At 41.5% G+C, this 24,533-nt stretch overlaps 1 protein-coding gene across 1 annotated transcript in view; it reads right to left on the bottom strand.

The window, feature by feature from the left end:
• Window positions 1-24,533, bottom strand: part of LOC149184459 (protein RETARDED ROOT GROWTH, mitochondrial-like) — a 212,249-nt gene that overhangs the window by 111,617 nt on the left and 76,099 nt on the right. Inside the window, exon 3 of the mRNA XM_089417497.1 lies at window positions 1,235-1,397. Within this exon, the coding sequence (XP_089273623.1) occupies window positions 1,235-1,397 (163 nt within the window). The remainder of the gene's footprint in view (window positions 1-1,234; window positions 1,398-24,533) is intronic.

The following is a 24,533-nucleotide window of genomic DNA, read 5'->3' on the forward strand; positions in this document are numbered from 1 at the left end:
CCCTTAAGGATCTTAGGTCTAGGGCATCCATCATCAAGGTATATCCCTCATGCCTAGGTCTAGGCTTCCTTAAAAGCCTTTCTTGGAGAGCCATACACCTTGCTTCTTGAGCAAGTAAGCTCTAACATCTGAGTCTCTCCTGTGAATGGGCTCTTGAAATCGTTATCTCCCCATCATTGATATATCTTTCATAGTGATTTCCCTCATACCGGAAATCCTCCCATCAATGAAAGTCTGTAAAGAGCAGGGAACATTGACTGAGGTGACAGTAGGACTTTGTCCCATTCTTGCCACTTGATCTAGTAGCTGCCCCTCTGGAACCCCTCCTATGACCCCTGCTAGATTGAGCAGTAACAGGTCGTACATACATGATGGTTGGCGAACAGAATCTTTCAACCAAGTAATTAGTACTTCCTAATGACCTTTTTCATTATGATGACCTCATTACTTAGTTCACAACCCTCTCTCATAAAGTAATTAAAGACGAAATATAACACATCGACCATTTTAGGGGTAACAAAGAGACGAACTAAAAGATTTCAGTCCATCAAGAAAGCTAGGATTCCCTTCAGGTCTCCTGAGTAAGGGTAGATGGTAATCAATCATAGTAGAACTACAAGAACAGTTGCATTCATGAGGTCTGATCAACAAGTTACTACTTACGTGTTACATATTGCTGAAAGGAGATCATAAAGCATGTTTTTTGAGAATGCACTGTGGCCTAGTTCTTCCGGACATTAACTTCAGTGGAAATCTTAACCCTTCTCATTAGACCACTTAGGTGAGATGAAGTAGTGCTAGGAATGCTTGGATGATCATGAAGCATCAACAAGAAATTTAGGGAACCATCCATCTTACAAGCAGCCATTTCCTATGGCTGAAAAAGGATGTAGAGCCACCTTCAAGGAGAGGTCAACTAATTTCCACTTGCGGTAAATTTCAGTCTTCAATTTTAAGTTCGATGCCTAGATCAATCATCATCTCTAGGGGAAGTTGCACTCACCTTATTACTAACAATGTAAAAGCTGCAGTGCCTGAAACAATCTACAATACTGTGGAAGATACCTAAAATAAAAGAAGATTTGGCCTTTATAAGTATTAAAATGATCACTATCATTTCAGCCATTCATTGAAAAATCAAATTAACATATTGTATTCAATGACAATAGGTGATACACTAGAAAGAAAGAAAAAATCGGTAACTCTACAGAATACTAGGGAATAGGATATTTACCATCCTTTCTTGCCTCAGAAAGTAAACCTGAAGCATATTTTTTGGCAATTTGTAAATATTTTTCTTCTTCGTGATCAGCAATGTTGAACAATACAACAGATCCATATTGGAAGACTACCATATAATGGCAATTGCTCCAAGACTCCCTTCTCTTTTCAGTCTCCTGCTACAGTCACACTTTTGTAAGAACGATGTCAAAACATTGTGCTGTCCATCATACAGGAAATAATGAGATTGCGGTGAATTTATGACAATAAACCCTTTCCAATTTCCCAGCTAAATCTTAATGCCAGCATCCATGGAGATTTTAACAGAGAAATGGATTCACACTTGCAAATCCTCAATCGGGCATAAGCTCACGGTTAACTCTACAATACAAAAAGCACCAATAGTGCTTACTGTTATTTGCAAAATCTGGAAAGAGTGAACAAAAAAAATGAAATCCCTATGACTTCCCACATTTACATTGTAATAGAATTGAATATCAGAACAATACATCTTATTCAAAACAAATGAAGGGACTCCAATTCATCCATCAATAGTTTTACAATCAATGCATCTGTCCAGGCATGAAGAAAATGAGTCAAAATTTTATCAACATTCAAATGCCATGACACCTTTTGTAAACTATCATATAAACAACAAACCACAGCTCTGAATCTCATTGATATCAACTCTTGAACATTTTCAGCACCAGACTGTTGGGAATGATCATTACACATGGTCATGGTTAGTCATATTAAATAATGTAATGTTCACAAAGATGTTATGACAAGGATATAGGAGGGAACTGAAGAAAATGAGTCAAAATTTTGTCAGCATGCAAATTTTGCAACACTTTTTGTAAGCCATCATACATATTACAAACAACAAACTGCAGCTTTGAATCTCATTTAAATCACCTCTTGAACCTTTCCAACACTGGACTAGTAGGGATGATCATTTGACATGGTCATGATTGGTCATATTAAATAATATAATGTTCACTTAGGTGTTATGAGTCATGACTAGGATATAGAAGAGAAATAAATGGACCTGAGTGTGTATTACACAGTGTTGTTAAAATCGCGATTTTATCACTATCCCGCTTAAATCGCGATTTTTATCCCAAAAAATCGCGGGCTTTTTTTTATAACGATTTTTTCCGAAAAAATCGCGATTTTTATTGAAAAAAGCGCCGAGGCGCGGGGCAGCGGGATAGTGATCAGGACTCAGGACTTACTATTCAGGACATTATTCAATGTTATGTGTGATTTTAGCGCTAGAAATGATATTAAACATCTTATATATTAGTTTTTTTATCATATTTATGTGTCAATGTATTTATTTTATGTTGTAGATGGTTTAGATATTAAAAAAATTGAAAAAAAATGAAAAAAAATGAATATTTTTGTGCCAAACGCTTTTTTCCCGCTTTTTTCCGCTTTTTTCCCGCTTTTGCCGATTTTTTCCGCTTTTTTCCCGGAGCCGATTTAATCCCGATCGCGCTTTTAACAACATTGGTATTACATGGCATACGAATATAAGTGAGAGAAATGTGTCACATATAGAGAATGTGTCATAAGGGAATATGCCACAAACACTTTGCACGGCAGTGTCATGAACAAAGTTTGCTCACACATAAAATATTCAGAATATGTGGAATATAAAAATATCTGTGAGGATGAATAATAATAAGGTGTGCACATGTGAATACAAATGATATGATGGAATTCAATGAATGTGCCCCATGTAATGTCCTCTTGAAATTGAGGATTAATGAGAGACGAAGTAGCCTATTCCATAGGCTATAATCCTCAATAAAGGGGAAAACCCCAAAATACCCAATTTCTAAGCAAGTTTTGGGGCAGCTGGACAAAGACACCCAAAATTGGGGCTTGGAGTAAAATTTACTCAATCAATTAAGAAGTTACCCCTCTAGGAAATCTTTAAATACAAGAGGGTTGAATTCATTTTGGAGCATTTGAGAATCAATTCATCTGTTTTTTTGAGCTTGGCTCTGAGGGTTTTAACTTTTAAGACACCTTCTTCCCAACCAATTTCAGTGGTGCAAGATTCCACCCTAGTTGGTAAATCTCTTGCATCTTCTATCCGTCTACTTGTTTTGGAACAAAGTATTTTTCCTATGGAAGCAGTGAAGTCTTTTCTCACATCTTGAAGTTGGTAAAGTTATTTTCCAAATTCAGAGTCTGAACTGAACAATGACTTTATGTGGATTGGGTGGCAAACACTAGATCTAACAGATTTCTGGGTAGACAAATTCTAGAAGTCTAGAATCATACCAGTTATACTGACAGGGTGATGCGACTTACGTTGACGGGCTGATATGAAGTTAGAATCTGGACAGATCACATGAGTAAATCACTAACCCTATGCTAGAGGAGTTTAATTGAGGACAAGCAAAATATAGAGTCTAAGGACAGGCAGATCATAGAAGATTGAGACATGCATTACAGTGACCTGAGAGCGTACAAGTTAAGACTAATAAGCATCCTAAGCTAAGGTGAAGGTTAAATCTCCATGAGGAGGTCTAAAGCTAGGGCTTCGTGTCTATATCCACACCCCGTAATCCTCAAACCGTCTGCAACTGATAATTCCTGCCCCCTGTAGCAGCTGAGCCAAGCCCCTATAATGGTCGATTCATGATCCTGTAGCAAAGATGTGAGCTTCACAACACTTGCGGATCCTGTAACAAAGTAACAAAGACTCTGCGGAAGCACTAAGATTCTAATTGTAACAAATCCGAGGTTGCTAGGGTATTTGATAGAATTCGTAGTGTTTTATTAGTTGCATATAAATACAGACTTGTGTTTCACTGTTGAATTTGCTAAGGTTGATTGGAACTGAACCTGTCACGTTGGTTGATGGAATTGTTGGAATAGGTTGTTCGGCTACTATACTATGAAATGTGAAAATTTGTGCCAAGCTATTGAATGGTTTTGACAAACAATTATATTGTATTGATTGCAATTATTCATTGGAGTTGGTTTTATTGAATTCATTGTATCATGAGACATTGATATGTTCATTGAAGAAATTACATTATTAGTATTAAATTAATAGTTGTTGGTAAGACAGATTTTGCCCTGAAACCCTAGAAAACAATGAAAGAATTACCCTAACCTATTACAGTGGTGGAATCATGCCAGCATGTGAGTATATAAGCTTTGCATGCTTCCTAGAGATACAAGTAACATTACAGTCAGGAAGAATAAGGTTTATTGCAGCGCAGCCATGGATGGTAAGGAAGAACAAGGATATCCAGATTCCAAGGAGCTCTTACATGTATTGATGCATGGACAGACAGAATAATAAATTTGATATTACAAGGGAAGCAGCAAGGACAACAGTTAGTTGGAATTTCTAAGTTTAACCCGTGAGAAATTCTTCATGTACTATCTAGTTTATTTCTTCCTACTTGTTTAATTACTTAACACGTTATTTACCATGTAAATACTGAAAATAAACACAAGTACAGTATCAACATCTACCGATCATCAACTGAAAGAAAACAAGCACACAAGTAACACCGTTATTTTTGAAGCAATGTCCCCGGAAAAACCCAATGCGGAAAATCGGTGCAACTATTCAGAGGGTTATATTATTATGCAGTATATCAGAATACAACTAGGTGCCTAAACCGACTCACCCGACATAGAAAAATATACGACAAGAATACCTCTAATCCGGAAACAGGTACTTAGAAAATCTGTCCCATAGAAACCCTCTCCAGCACAACTGAAGCTCAGCGCTGGCCCTTCTGGCCTTTGCATCAACCTCCTGTTGACCTGCGTCAACCCTAGGACTCTCTGCATTAGCACTCTGAGGCACTACGTAGCCTCTGGGAGGCTCTGCGTCCCTCCCTCTGCCCTCTGCATGGATGCGCAGTCTCTCTGGGCTCTGTGCTACCTCTGCTGGGCTCTGCGTAGCCTGGATTAACTACTGCTCTGGCTCTCCCCGCTTCTGTGCTGGTCTCCCAGTATTGTCCCTGCCTCTCTGCCTCGTACTCACTACCCCTCGCTACTGATCACTGATTCACTTTTTCTTAGCAACCCCGCTTTAGCAAAATGAATGACTGATCACTCTAGTGTGTTCTCCAACTGACCCTCAAGCCTCCTCTTATACTTTTCTCGTTAGTCCTTCAACGGCCGAGATTATATCTCTAATCAACGGCTAAGATTAGATTTGACTTGATCCATGACTTTTGGAACATTCTAACCCAATTTTATATTAATACCCATTAATATTTTATTTTTCCTAAGTTTAGACTTAGGAACTCCATTAAAAATATTAATTATTTTAATATCTCCCAAATTGACTAGAATCTGCGCAAACCATTTCTGGGTCTTGGAGATCTCATGTGCTTTAGCCTCTCCACCAATTTTCATGGCTAGAGCACATCTGATGCTACCCCAAATCAACACTCCCTCTTAGCGAGGATTGTGCTCTAGTAATACTCCACAGTCCACACTGAGCATCACCCTAATTATCCAGCATCAGTCCCTATGATGATGCTAGGCCTCCCCGCCCAAAATCCTCGGCATTGTTGCATCCTATATTGCTGCCCATGGCCCTGCCACTGCCACTATTGCATCTGTACGACAACTCCCTCTGCATCCATGTTACTATTGGTCCATCCTCCCAGCACTGCATCCCCTCTCAACATGTTGCATCGTGTTGCCCATAGCACTGCCGCTACTAACTGTTGCACTGCAACTCAGTTACCGAGAAGTAAGTAACTGATCCACCCAACTCTGACATCCCTGTCAGGCTAGAGACACTCCCGATGCTGAAGCTCTAACAAGTGCTCCCTCTACTAACCTCTGTGCTGCTGCAACAACTCCCTGCATCTTGCACCATTGCACACCTCTTTGTGCCATCCTACACTGGTACAACACTCTCGTGCCTCTCGCACTGTTGCAGCCTGCTAGCCTCGCGTTGTCCGAGGACTCCTGCACTGTAGCACTCTCTGCCACTCCATCCGCATTCGTCTCTACTGACATCTGCCAGTCCTGCTACTCCTCTTCGGGGCTCCCGTAGCAAGGTATAATCCAAGAGGTTGGGTACCTCAAGGATCCTGCCCCTCATCGTCTGTAGTCCTCCTGACTACAGCTCGATGTCTCCCCACTTCTTCTCAAGTGGCACATGAGCACTCATGGCACAATCGTCCTCCTCGACTTCTTTCTCCGCCTTTGCAGGCACTGCCTTCGAGTCCGAAGCTTCTCCCTTGCTCTTCTTCCTAGGACACTCGTTCGCAAAATGACCAAGTTCCCCACAACGGAAGCACTTGACCTTGGAGAGGTCCTTCTTCTTCCTCTTCTCCTGCTTTCCCGCAGATGCTAGAGTCACATCCTCTTCTTCCTCCTTCTTGATTCTGACCCCTTTGCTACTACTCCCCGCCTTGGTCAGTCATCTGATCTCTTCTTGACGAAGAGCCGCCCACAGTTCTTCCCAATCTGGAAGACTTGTCCTGCCCAGTATGCTCTGGACAAATACCTCCCAATCCTTGGAAACTGCATTCAGTGCGGTCCTCACCATCAATTCCTCATCCGGCGTGGCCCCTATGGAAGTTAGTTGGTCACGGATCTCCTTCAAGCGACCAAGGAAGACATCTATCTGCTCTCCCTTTTGCATCTAGTATGCCCTTAGCTGATTCTCCAGGAGCATCTTCCTCTGCACGGAAGTATGCTGGTAAAATGTCTTCAAGGCATCCCACATCTCCTTTACTGTATCCTTCTCGGCAATACGTGGTATCACATGATCCTTGACCCCATCAAGGATGATGCACTTAGCCTTCGCTTTCGCCATTGCCTCCTTGTACCTTTCATTACCTACCGGGCAACTGGGATAGCTACCACTCTCGTGACGAAGCCCTTGAGGCAATGGCTGTCTAGAATGGACTAGATCCTGGCCTTCCAGACCACAAAGTTGGACGCTCCGTCCAGCGTATCCTGATCTCTAAGCCCATTCACAGCCATCTCGCTGCTCTTCTTTCGACTCCTCCGACTCTCTACTTCCCTCCTGGAAGTCCTCTGTTCGACTCTTGCTGAGTCTCTCAACTTCCCTTCTGGAAGTTCTCGGCTCGACTCCCTCTAAGTCTTGATTTCCCTTTTGGAAATCCCTTTGCCAACGTCAAGTTGCCCCACTCCGATCGTCTGTGCAACTGCACCACTGATCCGGATTCCTTGGCCAGAAATCTGCGTCGGCAGCAACTCCCTCCACCTTGGTCTTGCCCTATTAGGTACCGTTCTGACCACAGTACCCCACCAGCTTCGCTCCACAAATTACCTGCAGCCTCCTATACCCCAGCAACTGAAGGATTGAGCCACTTAGCTCTGCGCAATCCCGGCACTGGCAAATCAGCTCCCCTAGCCAACTGCGTCAACCCTCCTGGCCTCTGCGTGGCTCTGCGTGAGCCTGATTCTGCCTCCCTTAGCCTCTGCACTGCCTCTCTCTTGCCCAGAACGATAACGTAGTCCCTTTGCGTCACTCCTTCCTCTGTCGCCTTCTGCAAGGATCAGCTCTATCACTTGAGAAAGCTGAATCCACTGCAAATGCTCTACTTGGTTAATGCCTTCAATTTTCTTATGATCTGCAACCACACTCTGATACCATGTTGGAATTTCTAAGTTTAACCCGTTAGAAATTCTTCATGTACTATCTGGTTTATTTCTTCCTACTTGTTTAATTACTTAACAAGTTATTTACCATGTAAATACTAGAAATAAACACAAGTACAGTATCAACATCTATAGATCATCAACTGAAAGAAAACAAGCACACAAGTGACACCATTATTTTTGAAGCAATGTTCCCGGAAAAACCCAATGCGGGAAAACCGGTGCAGCTATTCAGAGGGTTATATTAATATGCAGCTTATCAGAGTACAACTGGGTGTCTAAACCGGCTCACCCGACAGAGAAAAATATACGGCAGCAACACCTCTATATCCAGAAACAGGTATTCAGAAAAACTATCCCACAGAAACCCTCTCCGACACAATTGAAGCTCGGCGCTGGCCCTTCTGGCCTTTGCGTCAACCTCCTGCTGACCTGTGTCAGCGCCAAGACTCTCTGCGTCAGCAATCTGAGGCACTGTGCAACCTCTGGGAGCCTCTGTGTCACTCCCTCTGCCCTCTGCGTGGGTGACGCAGTCTCTTTGGGCTCTGTGTTGCCTCTGTTGGGCTCTGCATAGCCTGGACTGACTACTGCTCTGGCTCTCTCCACTTTTGTGTTGGTCTCCCAGTATTGTCCATGCCTCTCTGCCTCGTACTCACTGCCCCTTGCTATTGATCACTGATTCACTTTTGCTTAGCAACCCCGCTCTAGCAAAATGAACGATTGATCACTCTATTGTGTTCTCCAACTGACCCTCAAGCTTCCTCTTATACTTTTCTCGTTGATCCTTCAACAGTCGAGGTTAAATCTCTAATCAATGGCTAAGATTAGATTTGGCTTGATCCATGACTTTTGGAACATTCTAACCCAGTTTTATATTAATACCCATTAATATTTTATTTTTCCTAAGTTTAGACTTAAGAACTCCATTAAAAATATTAATTATTTTAATATCTCCCAAACCGGTTGGAATCTGCCTAAACCATTTCTGGGTCTTGGAGATCTCATGTGCTTTAGCCTCTCCACCAATTTTCATGGCTAGTACACATACGATGCTACCCCAAATCAACACAGTTGATGCAAACATTGGCCCAAGGACAACAACAACTTGCTCAAATGATGACTCATCTCATAGGAAATCACAATGTTGCTTGCAACAACAGAACTAACATGGGAGGTGTTGTCGCCTAAAGTGTACATGAAAGGCGCAACGCTCAGAGTAGGGGTTGTCACTTTGATCCCTACTCACTCTGTTTAGACTCTCTCCTAGCTAGTTCAAGGGGGGTAGTCCCTAAAGGTGATGATGAAAAGGAAAACCCATTGGAACAACAGGTCCTAGCAGATTAAGGGCAAGATCACTACCTCTCTAGGCAACTTGAATTGAGACAATTTTGCAAGTGTAATTATTAAATAGTGAATCTTAAAAAGATGAAGCAGTTGAGAATAACGAGGCAACAATGAGATCAACAAATATAGACTAATGCCTAATGGACAATGCTCAAAGTAGATAATATTACTTGCACAAATATGAAGAGCTTCAAGTTACTAGATAAGTAGTGTTGCAAGATGGATGTTAGTACCACAGATCAAGATAACTAGAAATATGAGCAGTAAAGCGAATTAAGAACAATTGAAAGAAAGAAACTTATGCTTTCAATAAATTATGACATTCAAAAGTACAATAAGCTTGCAATTATAATATTGAGCCCACAATTCCAATTACCAATGATGAATGAATGCAAGATGAGCAAATGCAAGAAGAAAAAGTTAGTAATGAGGTTGGTAAGTTAGTAATAAAATAAAAAGGACCCTCAAAAGAAGGATACCATGGGGAAAGGACCCCAAACTCCCTCTAGGTAAAAACTTATTTATTATTAAGATTAGAAAAATGACTCCCTTTGAGAAGGTGAGGGTTCAAACAATCCTAAGGTGGATGTATAAAATGAATTTTTTTAAATGTCCTCGCTCAAGATACTTAATGATTTTACAAAACTTATAATGATATTATTTTTCCTGTTATCGTCTGGATTGTACAGGCACCGCGACAACGCTTAGGACGGGGGTTGTCACCTGATTTCCGCCACTCCGTTCTAGTTGTCTCCCAACAACAGGCTATGGGGGGTAGTTCCTATGGAATGAAGTGAAGGAAAGCAAGTTGAGAATCAACTTACTTGGGAGACACAGATGAGTGTCTTAGCCACTTGGTTAAATTTAAGCAAGATTATTGATTAAATTAGAATTTCCATTATGAGACTAGTGCCTTAATGGAGTCACAATTTCTTGTTTCTTATGAATTGGAACCAAATGACCGGATGGACACCCACTGATTGAATGATTGACTAACCTATATGATGTGCAAATCCTAGAACTTATGTGAGATGCAGTGATCTATGCGTGAGATTTATCTTGAATTAAGATTTTCTTAAGTTGTTTAAGTACGTTGATTAGAAATATTTCAATGGTACTTAACAATAGTGAAATGTAAATCTTAAACAAGATAAATTACTTATGGATACAAGTGCAAATTTCACAAGATATCAAATAACCCAAGATACCCAAGATGCCAAATGCTAACAGTAGCTAATCAAGATGTTGATCACAAATTTATGACAGTTTATATCAGCACTACTACTTTAGAAAATTCAGATCTTATCAATGTTGTAACAACAGTGCATAAACCACTTCAAATGATGAAACTTGCCAAACACATAAAACACTGAAATTCCAATGACCAGCAACCTGCTTAGATCACTTTAAGATGATGTATTCAATCAAATTTCCGATCTGATTTCTTGATTTACAATAGTAAGTAATGATAGATCAGCAAGATAAAACTGCCAAAAATAGATGGCCTCTATGCCCAAAAATAGTAAAATGCACCAGAACATGAAAATTTTGATTTTAGGGCTTTTAGAGAGTTTGACTCAGCAATTTTTAGAACTGATATGTTTGTTAGAGTAGTGAGTCAACCACAGATCATAAAACTAATCAAACCAAAAATAGATGTCTAATATTTCCAAAAATAGAAGAATTTCGCCAAACTTGAAAAAATTAGTTTTTGGAGTTATTTAGAGGATGTAATTCAAAAATTTCATAACTGATACGTTATTACAACAATGAAACAGTGATAGATCAGCAACCCAACAATGCTTAAGACAAACCCTAATATTTTCAAAACTAGTAAACGTTTCCGGAAAGTGAAAAATTTCAATTCTTGGCCGTTATTAAGTATTTATTTCAAAATTTTCAGAACTACAGAAAAATCCAACAAGCTTAAATGTTAAATCTAGGCCAAAGCTCAAATACCCAAGAGGCCAAAATTTGTGAAAATAGATTTTGCAATTTTAAATGATCTTGACCATTTAGTTTGCGATTTTAGGGCCTAATTATTAATAATTTGCTTGCTGTAATAAAATTGCAGAAAACAAGGGTTTAGAGGTCAAAATCGATGAAACTTTTGGATCACTTTGCCGCTTGAAAAATAAGAATTTTGAGACCTTAATCCTGCAAAATTGTCATGTATTTAGCTTTAAAACTTCAGTTTACGATTTCAGGTCAATTTTGGGGCAAAAGAGGCCAATAATTGAGAACAAGGCTAAGGGAAGCAAATTTGTGGGGATAAATGGGGTAGGATGATAGATCGGGGGCTAAAATGGCAAGAGAAGGCCAAAAACTGAAAACCCGTGTCTCAAAAATCTTTTTTTTCTTCTGGATTTGAATTTTGTTGTCAAATCTTCAGTAAATGTCCCTGCAAAATTGTCTAGAGGCTAGATCTTACCCTCAAGGGCCTAAATCTAGCACTTCTCTCACTTGATTCCTTGATCCAACGTGTAAAAATGAAAATAAAAACCCCAAACCCCAAATATATACAAAATACTAAAAATCCCCGAAACCCAAGATAGAAAAAATAATTTACAAGTTAGATCTACAAAATTATTCACAAGATCTACAAATATACAAGGGTTTTAAAAATTTTAAATTTTTAAGAAAAATATTTTTATGGAGTTTTTTCCTCTAAAGAATGGCTAAAAATACTTTAGAAACCCCAATGTATACTATGGCCTTAACTAAGATTTAATCCACCATATAAATATTTGAAATCCAAGCAACATTGATTATTGCCAAAGTTTGTGAACTTGGAGGCCAAGGATTGAAGTATCTGCAAGCACTATGAATTTATCTCAAAATAATTTGTTAGATCACATGCAGAATCAAACCACCTAAGATTAGCCCAAAACTATCAATAGTATGGTTCTATCTCCATCTAATGAAAAAACAAATCTTACCAGTATTCAACACAACATAGAGACCCGTAGTCAGCACATACCACAAATCAATAAGCAAGAACACCTTGAATTGCACCCAAAGTCTTTATTATGATTGAAAAAATAATTCTCAGCGGGACAATAGTTACAAGGCTGTTTCAATAGAAATTTTCTAGCCAGAGATCAAGATGAGTAGAGACACAAATGACTCTCTAATTTATAGATAAATCTTCCAAATGGAAAAATAACGGCTAATTTCTTTGATCCTTGTTAAAATAATCTTAGCTGTTGACAAACACTTCAAGATCTTTTAAACTTAGCCCTTGATTTTTTATTTTTGAGGAATTTTCGAATTTATCACTTAATTCCATTTTAATTAGCTCAAAATTAATTATTTTGAGCTAATTACCTCAAAAATTTGACTTTGACTTAACCACCAAGGTCCAAGGGTCCAAATTTTCTTAAAAATATACAATATTCCCTTGGTGGAAGACCTTTAAAAATTGATTCTTTTAAGACCCACGAATTTTTCCATTTGGAGAATTTATTTTCCTAAGACAATTTAATTTTACTCTAATTAATTAATTTTCTCGCTTATGATTTAATTTCATTTTGCCAAAAAAACTAATTAATTTACATATGAGGGGATTTAATTATTTTTCCAACCCTTTAATACATATGATTTTTCATTTACAAGACTCGAAGAGGGAATACACATTTGGCTTAGACTCTCAAGACACATGTAACATAACCCATCTGCGACACAATATGACCTAGTAAACTAAGTGATTTGTAATAAAATAATTAAGCCAATTAGCTTAAATTGTTCCCAAACCACTTTTACATCAGACTCTACTAAAACAGTAGGACTCACCTAATAATTCGACAATAAATTTCACCCTAGCTTTGGGGTTTAAGCTAGAGGGAAAAAACTTCTCTGATTAGTCGTGTCGAAAAACACAGATAATCAACAAGGTTAAAAAACCTCGTAGGATGGAATTCATCATCAAATTATAGGCTTACCTAGGTTGTTACTGTTGATTTAGGGTAGCATCGGATGTGCTCTAGCCATGAAAATTGGTGGAGAGGCTAAAGCACATGAGATCTCCAGGACCCAAAAACTGTTTTGGAAAATTCCATCCAGATGAAGAGTTATTAAAATAATTAATATTTTTAATGAGTTCCTATGTCTAAACTTAGGAAAATAAAAATATTAATGGGTATTAATAAATATAAGGATGAGAAACTTCTAAGAGACAAAGATCAAGTGTATTTTATCCTTAAACGTTGATTAGGGACTTAATCTCGTCTATTGATTTATCAACAGGAAAAATATAAGAGAAGGCTTGAGGGTCAGTTGGAGATATACTGAGGTCGACCAGTCAGTTCAATTTCTGGAGCGGAGCTTGCTGAGAAATTCGAACTAGAGGTCTGAATTGCAACAAGAGGTAGCGAGTACGGAACATAGAGGCAAAGATAGTGTCGGAGGACCAGCGCAGAGTTCAGAGAGGCAGACGCAGAGCCACTCAGGGAGACGCAAAGGCAACTGGACTGCGCAATCACTGCAGGTCCTATGTTGGTGACGCAGAGAGGCCAAGTGTTGACGCAGTGAGGCAGATGTTGACGCAGAGGGTCTAAGAGCTGCGCAGAGGCTAGCTGGACAGACGCTTAGCCTGGGGGAGGCGTCGGGGGATTTATCTCTGTTGGGTGAGTCAGTTTGGCACCCTAGTTGTACTCGAGAAAAGCTTAATAATAAAATCCTCCTCTGCTGCACCGGTTTTCCTGCATTGGGTTTTTCTAGGGAAATTGTCCAAAAATATCTGTGTTGATGTGTTTGATTCTTGTGCATGCATTTGTCCCTGTATTATGATGTGATATCTACAGTAGAATTTATTTTAATATTTACTGAAGGGATTTCGTAAATAACTTATTGGAAAATAAGTAGGTAAAATAAATCAGTCGCTGCAGTAATAGAATTTTCACAGTTACATAGACTCAAGGTCTACTAAGATCATTTACAATATATAGCTTGCAAAATGGAATGACCATGACACATGGACTGTTGATATGTGATACGATCCTTGTTGAAAAAAGTTGGTACTTCCGCTTCCCTGGAACTTTGACAATTTGAGTGCAACATCTCCCACAAGGGAAACGTTTTTTATTTTTTTCTTTTTTCTTTTTCTTTTAATTTCACCTTCCCTTGAGGTATTAATATATAAATTAAAGGACCTCCGCGCGCGCCTCCCCCTGGCCATGTCGGCCCTCTGACCTCCCCGCCGCCCCGCGCCTTGCAGCAGGGCTGTAAGGCTCTGCGCCCCTGTCTGGCCTCCTGCCCTCGGGCCCGCTCTCCTCCCCCTCCCGTTCTCCTTGATCCCTCCCCGTTTCTTTCTGCCTCTTCTGACCTAACCCCGGTGCAGCTCCGCTCTGCGCTGCTAGGCCGCCCAGATTCCTTCAGTCCCCCGTTCATGGCGGCCATGGGCCCTTCTGGACCGGATCAGGATGACCTCATGAAATCCTTTGCCTCCCTAACACAGGAGAACTCTTCGGAGAGAATCAGGCCTGTCACTTCTCGTTTTGTAAAAAAAATGGATGAGGTTCCAGAAATCCCGCTTCCCCCCGCCCTTCCAAGGAGAGCGGCGGTGGCTCTTGCAGACAGAGGCCTGGTTGGCCAGTTCACGGGCTTATGGCCCTCCCCTCGCACTGTCCAGCGATGGGTGGAAAGAAACTGGAATTCGATGGTTCAAGGCAAGATAGCGATTCGTTTCTGCGGAAGAGGGTTCTTCACCTTCCTCTTCGAATCCGTGGAAGACCGAAACTTAATCTTCAGGAATGGCCCATACTTCATGGACACGAGAGGCCTTTACCTGAACAAGTGGACTCCCGACTTCGACCCGGAGATGGACGTACCTAACACAGTTCCTGTTTGGGTCCGGCTCCCGCATCTGCCCCTCCACTGCTGGGGGGACGAGTCAGTGAAAGCAATAGGAAACGGAATAGGGAAGTATATCGACAGATCGGAGCCTAAGGAGAACATGCATGCATGCGCAAGAATTTGTGTCGAAGTGGACCTGGGAAAAGGACTGCCAGAAGCCATCAAGATTAGAGTCGATCAATGGACGCACCTTCAGCAAGTCGACTATGAACAGCTCCCCTTCAAATGCAAGGTATGTCATGAGTACGGTCATTTCGCTAACAGATGTAGTAAAGCAAAGGCAAATCTCTCTGATTCTAACATTGAAACAGCAGAAGAAGTCTGGGAAACTGTAAAGAAAAAGAGGCCCAACCCCCCACAAGGAAACAACAAGAACCCCCAGTAGCCCCCATCCCCTCCACCCAATCAGGCCCGGCCTTCCCTTTATCCTCTAACCAATTCGAAACCCTATCTGACGCTGACCCAATTTCCCCTCCCCCATCCCCTAGAGCCCCCCCCGTGATTCCCTCTTCTCCCCCGCCATCTTCCCCCCTCCCTCTTCCCCTCCTCATACAATAGAGAGAATTCTAACCAGGAACAAGTCCAAAGAAAGCAACACCTCAGCAGATCCTCCAAGAAAAGTGGGAAGGAAATCAAACAAGGAGCTAAGGGATGAGGCGGCAGCAAAAGAAATGACCACAGGGATTCAACAACCAATGGATACCTATCTGGACAAGACGAGAGGAAACGGGGAAAAAGGGAAAGAGAAGGGAGGTACCCACGCCAAGACTATTAAATGATGAATTTGGTCTCTTGGAACTGTAGGGGGATGGGCTCCTCCCTCAAACTTAATGCAGTCCGCGATCTCCTTAAATCCGAACACCCAGACATCCTCCTCATCCAGGAGACCAAAATAAGTGAGCAAGATTTCGAAAATTTCCTAAAAAATAGCAGAACTCATGAAGGAATTGCAGTTAGCGCATCTGGCGCCTCAGGTGGCATAGGGACAATCTGGAACAAACAAAAATGGAACCTTTTAAATCAAAGACAAAGCAGCTGGTGGATTCGTTCAGACTTACAGAATACGGCAAAGACAGAAGAATACACAATCTACAATGTTTACGCTCCCCCTCACTTCAGGGACAAGGATGCTTGCTGGAAGTCAATTGCGGCAGACCTTCTGGAGACCCAAGGCAGAAGCATTATCCTAGGAGGGGACCTGAACTTAATAAGAAATGCCGAAGAAAAAATGGGGGGCAACTTTTTGGCGGATCCCTCAAGGGAAGCTCTAGAAGAAATCACACTAAACCACAACTTGATGGACTTCCCTCCTCAGAATGGGCGCTTTACCTGGTCCAACAAGAGAGCAGGCCGAAACAACATAAAGGAAAGATTGGATCGTATATTGATCCAGGACAGAATAGTTGCTAATTTTGCATGCATCAAAAGCCTCATCATCCAAGGTTACCTTTCAGACCATAAGCCTGTTGCACTAAAATTGGACAAAGGAGCCAATTTGGGCCCGCTTCCATTCAGATATAACAGAGCATGGGACAACCAGGAGGAATTCCGAGATCTGATAAAAGAACAGTGGGCAATAGAGATAAAAGGATCTCCGCACTATGTTTGGGAAACCAAAATAAAAGTCTTGCGCTCAGCCATAAAACATTGGGCCAAATCCAAATCAATAGAAGAAAAAAGAGCTAAATCAGCGCTCCAAGATAGGCTCACGCAGTGGGAAGAAGAGAAAGACAGCAGACAAGATACGGAAGAGGAGCTAGCCAAAGAGATGGAACTTCAAAAGGAAATCTACAAGCTGAACAGAAGAGAAGAAGAAGAACAAAGGCAAAAATCAAGGTGTCTATGGCTAAAGTCGGGAGATAAGAACACTACCTTCTTCCACAACAATCTGAAAATGAGGAGAGCTGGCAATAATATCGACAAAATTATTGTGGAGGGCGTAGAATTAAAAGAACACAAGGACATAATGGAGGCCGCGACCGCGCACTTCCAAGATCTCCTTACCGTGGACCAGCAAGACAGTGACGGTTTGGAAATACTGAACACCATGGAAAGTAAAATCTCAGAGGAGCAAAATTCTGAGCTGGACAAAGAGATCACGGTCGAAGAGATAGAGCATACAATACGCAACATGGCCTCAGACAAAGCCCCGGGGCCAGATGGCGTCACTGTGGATTTCTATAAAAATCATTGGGACATCATCAAAAAGGACTACATCAGAACAGTTAGAAACTTCTTCCATAAATGCAAGATGGGAGGCGGAATGAAATCATCCTACCTAGCCCTCATTCCCAAAGAGCTCAACCCTCTCTCTTTCAACCGCTTTCGCCCTATCTCTCTCTGCAATGTCTCCTACAAAATCATAACTAAGATCCTGGCCAACAGACTTAAACCTATTCTACCCTCCCTCATTTCTGAGAACCAAGGTGGTTTTGTTCCTAAGAGGCAAATCGCCGACAATGTAATCCTCATCCAAGAAGCTATCCAAAGCAGCATCTCTAGGAAAGAAAAGGGCATGATACTGAAGTTGGACATGGCCAATGCTTTCGATCGAGTCAATCATTCCTTTCTCCAAGCCGTCCTCAAAAAGCTTGGCATATCTGAGCTGTTCATAAGCAGGGTTAGGGAGTGCATATCAGGCAATTGGACTGCTCCCCTCATAAATGGTAGACCAAGCCCAGCCTTCAAAAGCTCAAGGGGTCTAAGACAAGGGTGCCCGCTCTCTCCCTTCCTTTTTATTCTCATGGCGGAAGCCCTCAGCTCGAAGTTGGAAAACTTGAGGAGGAAAAAAGAAATAACGGGGATTGAAATTGTCAGAGGGCTGAAAGGAATAAATCACTCCCTGTTCGCGGACGACACCCTCCTCATAGGAGGTGCCTCTTGCATTATGGCGAGGAGATTTAAAAAAGTCTTGGATCTTTTCCTTCTTGCCTCGGGAGGCAAGCTAAACAATAATAAATGTATGTTATACGCCTGGAATGTCCCTAACCACATCATCCAACGCATATCTCTTATCTTGGAAATTCCGGCTCAGCTGAATTGGTCCCACTTCATGTATCTGGGGCTTCCTTTGGCCAAAGAGACCATCAAATCAGGGATTTGGGTCAAAATCATTGAAAAGCTCAGAGGCAAATTACAGTTGTGGGGAGTGCACTGGTTAAACTTAGCTGGCAGATCGACCCTAATCAAGTCCATCCTCTCCTCTCTCCCCATCTATCAGTTCGCCATAGCTCTTGCCCCTGCCAGTGTTCATAAACACATGGAACTAATAATCCGCAGCTTCCTGTGGCAAGGAGGCAAGCAGAATACCAAGAAGTTCAGTTTGGTTAAGTGGGACAAAGTTATCCTCCCTGTGGAAAAAGGAGGGTTGGGAATAAGGATCCCAAGGCTGGCTAACCTAGCATTGGGCTTCAAGCTCATATGGAGGATCCTAAATGAAAAAGGGGCATGGTGGACTACTATAGTAAAGAAGAAATACCTGAATGGCCAAAACAGTAACATCCTCACTGAAAACATTATAGAAAGACATGGTACCCCAACCTGGAATCTGATCAAGAAAACGCTCCCCCTCTTCAAACCTTTCATCTCATGCGCTCCAGGGAATGGCAGGGAGGTTAATATTTGGAATGACAGAATCATGGGGTCCCAGGCGAGGGGCACAATCCGCCATCTGCATCCTCTCCATCGGTGGATGGATGAAGCGAATTACACTTCTCTCTTTGACATTTCTCTATGGGATCAGGACTGCTGGGCAGGCTGGACCCCCCTCAATCTCCCCATGGACTTAGCAAAGCTTTGGAATGAGCTCAAGAGCTCTCTAAGTGGCTCAGCCCCCATCAACAAAAGGAAGGAGGACAAGTTCGTTTGGGATCCTAATGGAGGAATTTATTCAGTTAAAGAAGGTTACAAAGCCCTCCAGGATATCTCAGAAGCTAACAATTGGCCTTTGTTCAAAGCTGTCTGGCGCCCTGAATGCCTTCCCAAGATTAAATTTTTCAACTGGACTCTCCTGCATGGCAAAATTTTAACAGCTGAGAACCTCAGAAAGCGAGGTATACAGGGTCCTTCCATGTGTTGTTTGTGCAGACTAGCTGAAGAAACCATCAACCACCTCTTCCTTGAATGCCCGATTTCTAAATCCTGTTGGCATCTCCTCTCGGGCGCAATCTCCTCCGAAATCCTCCCCACCCAGATCTCGACTCTTCACAAAAACTGGGCTAGAAGAATACATCAACCTAAAAAAGGAAATCTGATAGGGCACAGGATCTGGAACAGCATCCCTGCAAACCTGAGCTGGCAAATTTGGATTGCTCGTAACAAGTGCATCTTCAATAACGAAAAACCATCCATAACAGGTATTGTAGCTAAAACTATAGCCTTCACGGCTGAGTATTTCGAAGCAACAGGGATCAACCAGAAAGACATGGAGGTTGCGGATGATAGGCTTAAGGAATGGCTGAGCAAATTCAACCTCAACTCAAGTCCTTATGTTTATATTCGAAAAAGAAATGATAGCCAGAATTGGAAGCTGCGTGGCACTGAAGAGGAAATCAACAACTGGTTAAAAAGCCAAAGGAGGCCTATCCTGTACTTCGATGGGGCTTCAAAAAAGAATCCGGGACAAGCCGGGGCAGGCGGGATCATAAAGGATCCGCAGGGGAATACTATGGTTTCTTTCGAATGGGGTTTAGGCCATTTGACTAATAACAAAGCAGAGGCCTATGGCCTTCTTCTGGGCACGTCTATCTTAAAGAACCTCGGCCTCCACAACCCCCTCATCCTAGGTGACTCAGCCATTACAATCGCTGCCATGTCCACAAGGAGAGATTTTAATCAACAGGCCCTTAACAACATCAAAATCCGAGTTATGGAGAATATCAGAGATTTAGGGGAGGTGACATTCAAACATATCCTCAGGATCTTCAACAAAGATGCAGACCAGCAAGCGAACCAGGCGGTTAGAAGGGAACTGGGTCAAGTCAGGGAGAATAGTCTCATCTATGTCAGGGATATTCCGTAGCATCAAGCCTCTCGCAGTCCCGAGTCACTTCAGGCAGCAAGGAAATCTGATCGTATCTCCTCCAAGATCACAAAGTAGCACTATCGGGCACCTAAGCGGATCTCTTCCTCCTCGGGCCTCCAATTCAATCACCTTTCTCAGAAAATGTGTGACTTCTCGTCCTTCCGAGGCAGACACTCTCTGCGTCATCAGTAGAACCTCCCCCACGAGTTTTGACAGCAGGGTAATCATCGTCCTTGACCGTTTCCTCCTCACCCTTGGGCACATTCAGCTTTCCTCCATCAGCGCCATCGACCTTCTTCCCTCTTCAAATATTGGGCATGCCCTCGACTCCTCGCCAGACGGTGATCAAGTCTTAAGAGCTCTCTTAATCTCTTGGTGCATCGCAGATGATTCTCCTCCGCCAAAGCCTCGGCCCTTTAGAGACCTCAGGGTAAGACTTTCTCATCTGTTTCTGTTGCCTACTAACAGTGGTCCTTGTTTTTTTAGCAGTAACTGGAAGCAGGTTAGGATAGCCCGCTCTCTATTAAAGCTTCAGCTCTTCAGAAGCCTTGTCCCTTACAGCACGACCTCTGGTTTTATCCTGAGAGCTCCGCCCCTCTGTCTAAAGCCACAGCACTCCCGCAGTCAAGCTCCTCTCACAGCAGTACCTGTCTCTTTAATCAATAGCGAATCCTCTGACTTCATTCATCAGGCCAAAACGATGGAGGACAAGCAAGGCCAGCCTTCCAATCAAGGCCCAAACAAAGACCCTATGGCGAATCTCTTCAACAGCAAAGAATGCAATATGTGCATTGCACATACTGTTATGATCAACAGCATTAAAAAACAGCTAAAAGAAATAACAGAGGACTACCATGCAGATAGAGAATCCAAAAGAAAGAAGCTGGGGAAACGAAAAAAGGAGATTGAAGATCTGAAGGACCGCTGCATTCACATGGAGGCGGTAATTGATCATCTCCGCACTCTCACTGAAAGCAACCAGGCAGAAGCATCGACTAGAGCCAGCGCCCAGAAGGATGATTCGGTCACTCCACACTTTCCGTGAATTATGCATTGCAAATTTGTTTTGTTAGTAGGATCCTTTGTAAGGCAGTATAGCCGTTTACTTTCAACTTTGTTTACAATCACGAGAAGCAACGAGGATTGCGGGTCTGTGTACCCGATTTTGTGCCTCTGCTCTCATACTCTTCCTCATTATGTAATAGCACTTCTTTCAAAAAGTTTTTTTAATATATGAGTAGCCGACATTGTAAAAAATATATATATATATATATAAATTAAAAAAAATCCTCTTCCAATAATTATTCCAATTACTTTCACTCTAAACTACCATACGCCCCAAGGAGAGTGAACTACACAAGAGTTAAACTGAGGAACCCTTCTAATGTTTGGGGTAAATGGATGACTTAAAATCTTTAAAATATGGAGCCTTCCAAAAATTCCATTTCTAGATTTTTAAACTTTAGAAATGCTCTGCTTTCTTTAAAATAATTTCGGTCAAACAAATTTAACGTCAAAGCTTACGAAGAAATTACACATTCACGACTATGAGAAATTTGGGTCTCGAATTGGACTTCCGGCTAGAGAGATAAAGGCCAGAGAGGTGTTGAGAGATCTAGGGCATGAAGATTAAGTGATTTCTCTTACAAGATAACTGCTTGTGAATACTTTTACTTCTTTAGATTAGGTTCTTCTTTTGACTTAGACTATTATAGTGTTATTCTTCATCAAAAACCTACCAAACCATAAACAATAATGAGACAAGAGACACTGGATGTAGGCGATCAACCAGGGCCAAAACCTCTCCAACTTGAGAGGAAAACCCAAACGAATTCTTCTTCTTATAGAATCTTCAAGTGACAAATACCAATACCAAGATCCTTGACACAACAACCTCTCCAAGACCAAGTCACAAGATCCTTCTTCACTGCTTCTTCTTCTTGCCCAAGTCAACACTAGTCAAACTACTTGCCTTCTTTTGGATTTCGGCTACCCTTCAGATTTCAGCCTTTTGGATCAAACCTGCAACACTCGGCCTCCTCAGAAATCCTAGTTGTAGCACATGTGAGAGATTTGTCCCTTAATTCCCTTCGCTTTAGGTGGAGACTCTTTCTTCTGCAATTCGGCTTGAGAACCAGCTTGATTTTCTCCCTTGATCTGTCGTTCTAATGTGACTGTGATATCTCGGCTCCTCCTGCAGTAAATAGAACCAATTCCCCGCGCGTGTGAAGTATATTTACCCAAAAACAAGTCAAAACTAGCTCGGTTTCCTTTTCTCCTTCCTTCACTTGGTGATGAGCCTCTTCTCTTGTGTTCTTCGCACTTCTTTGTCTATCCTTGATGCCTGATCGAATGATGTCTCAATGGAGGCCAAGTCCTCACTATATTTAGAAAGGATTGTTCATCAAAATAAGCCGACTTCACCTTGTGACTAGGCCGACATGCTTGTCTAGAATGATCTTCATCTCTTTTGAAAGTCGACATGAGGTAGTGCTTGTGACAAGGACTTGGAGGGTTTGTGACACAAATATTTTCTCTTTTTACAATGTGTAACATGCGCAAATGGGTCTTCAATACTTGACATTGACTCAATAGACTTTATGACTTGATGACCAAACCTAATAGCTCACAATGGGAGCTTCAACTAAAATAGAATTCCTTGGGCATGAAACCCATGTCTCCAATATAACAAAATAATTTATTTTTCTTTTTTACATCAATTACATAAAATCATGATTACACATGTCATTGTGAAGACCGAACCTAGTTACATATTTCAACACTCCCTCTTAACTAGGGAGGTATTCATAACCTATACAAGGTACTTGGATATTCTCAATCTGAAGAATTCTTATAAGAAGAGTCGGATTGGTAACCCATATGTTTAGCATCATATCATCCAGCATTGTCACATAGCAAGGCCTTGACTAACAGCTCTATCTCTCCACAAGATTAGAGCACAATGCTGGTGAGACCAATGATTTATGGACACCCTCATCATTGTCTCTCTCGAAACATACCCTACCCGGGTTCTCTCATAGTATGTTCCACTAGGACTATTCTTATCTCGGATTCCCTGTCCTCAAAGGATATTGGTCCTCTATGACCACTCTTATCTTGAATGCCCTACCACATCCTCAAAGAGTATCGAATGCCAGATGCTTACCCAATCCTTCATTTTATCTTCCCAAGTGAAGACAAGAATGATGTGTCTATCTCTCCCTCTCAACTTAGGGGGACATACCCATTCCACTGAAGGAATGTACCCATTCCTATAAAAGGAATGTACCCAAGCTCCCTCTTAATCAGGGACTTGACCAAGCTCCTTTTTGACTAGGGACTTGCTTCCAACAGTTCTCTCGGTGGAGATCATGGGATTAACAACAGCCAGTAGAACTCCTTTTTTGATGTCATGAATTACTTCTTTGTCATAGAGTCTACATCTTGTGGAACTTCTTCGTAGGGCATATACCATCCATCACTTTCATCCATGAGTCATGTCAATCATGTCATCATTCCTTTTATTGGAAAGTGATTCATTAATCCATATTTGGCCTTCCTTCATGCCTTGCTGCCATCTTCATGTCATGTTTCCTTAAGGACCTTTCATCCTGACACATGAGCATCAGTTGTAGAAGACTTCCATAGCTCTTCCCTTGGTAGCCCTGCATAAGCCCATCTAGATATTATTCAAAAATAAGAGATGATCATTAAGTAAAATCACCTTTGTGATGGTCTTTCATCATGACATATTTCCTGTTTGCATCAGCATCCTACATACATGTTGACACATCTCCAAAAGATATATATTGTCAAGGGTCTCTTTTCTTTTCAGACTTCATCAAGGTCTTCATATCTGTCATGGAGATATCACAGTCAAATCTTTCAGTCCTCGGATGTTGATTGCCTTTTCCATGGTTACATATTTCATGATCTCTTCCTTTCTTTCTTCACACATTTCCTTTCCAGGAACTACCAATCAGACTTCCTCCAATTTTTGTCAACTACCTCATATTTCACATTAGGACATATTATGTTATTTCATCTAGTCAATGTGTGATCCATGCCTTCCTACATCCTTCCAAAGGAGGGGATCCTTTATTTTGATCATGTTCTCGAAGTAGAGCATTCATAATATCTACAACCATATGACATGACTTAACATATTTCCTGTTTGCATCAACATCCTGCTGCCTGCATACATATTGACACATCTCCAAAAGATATATATATTGTCAAGGGTCTCTTCTCTTTTCAAACTTCATCAGGGTCTTCATATTTGTCATGGAGATATCATAGTCAAATCTTTCAGTCCTTGGATGTTGATTGCCTTTTCCATAGTTACATATTTCATAATCTCTTCCTTTCTTTCTTCACATATTTCCTTTCCAGGAACCGCCAATTAGACTTCCTCAATTTTTGTCAACTACCTCATATTTCACATCAGGACATATTATGT

This window comes from Pinus tabuliformis, chromosome 3_2 (assembly GCF_031772625.1).
Source record: "Pinus tabuliformis cultivar Carrire ecotype Pingquan chromosome 3_2, CPIR1, whole genome shotgun sequence".
NCBI classification, from domain to species: domain Eukaryota; kingdom Viridiplantae; phylum Streptophyta; class Pinopsida; order Pinales; family Pinaceae; genus Pinus; species Pinus tabuliformis.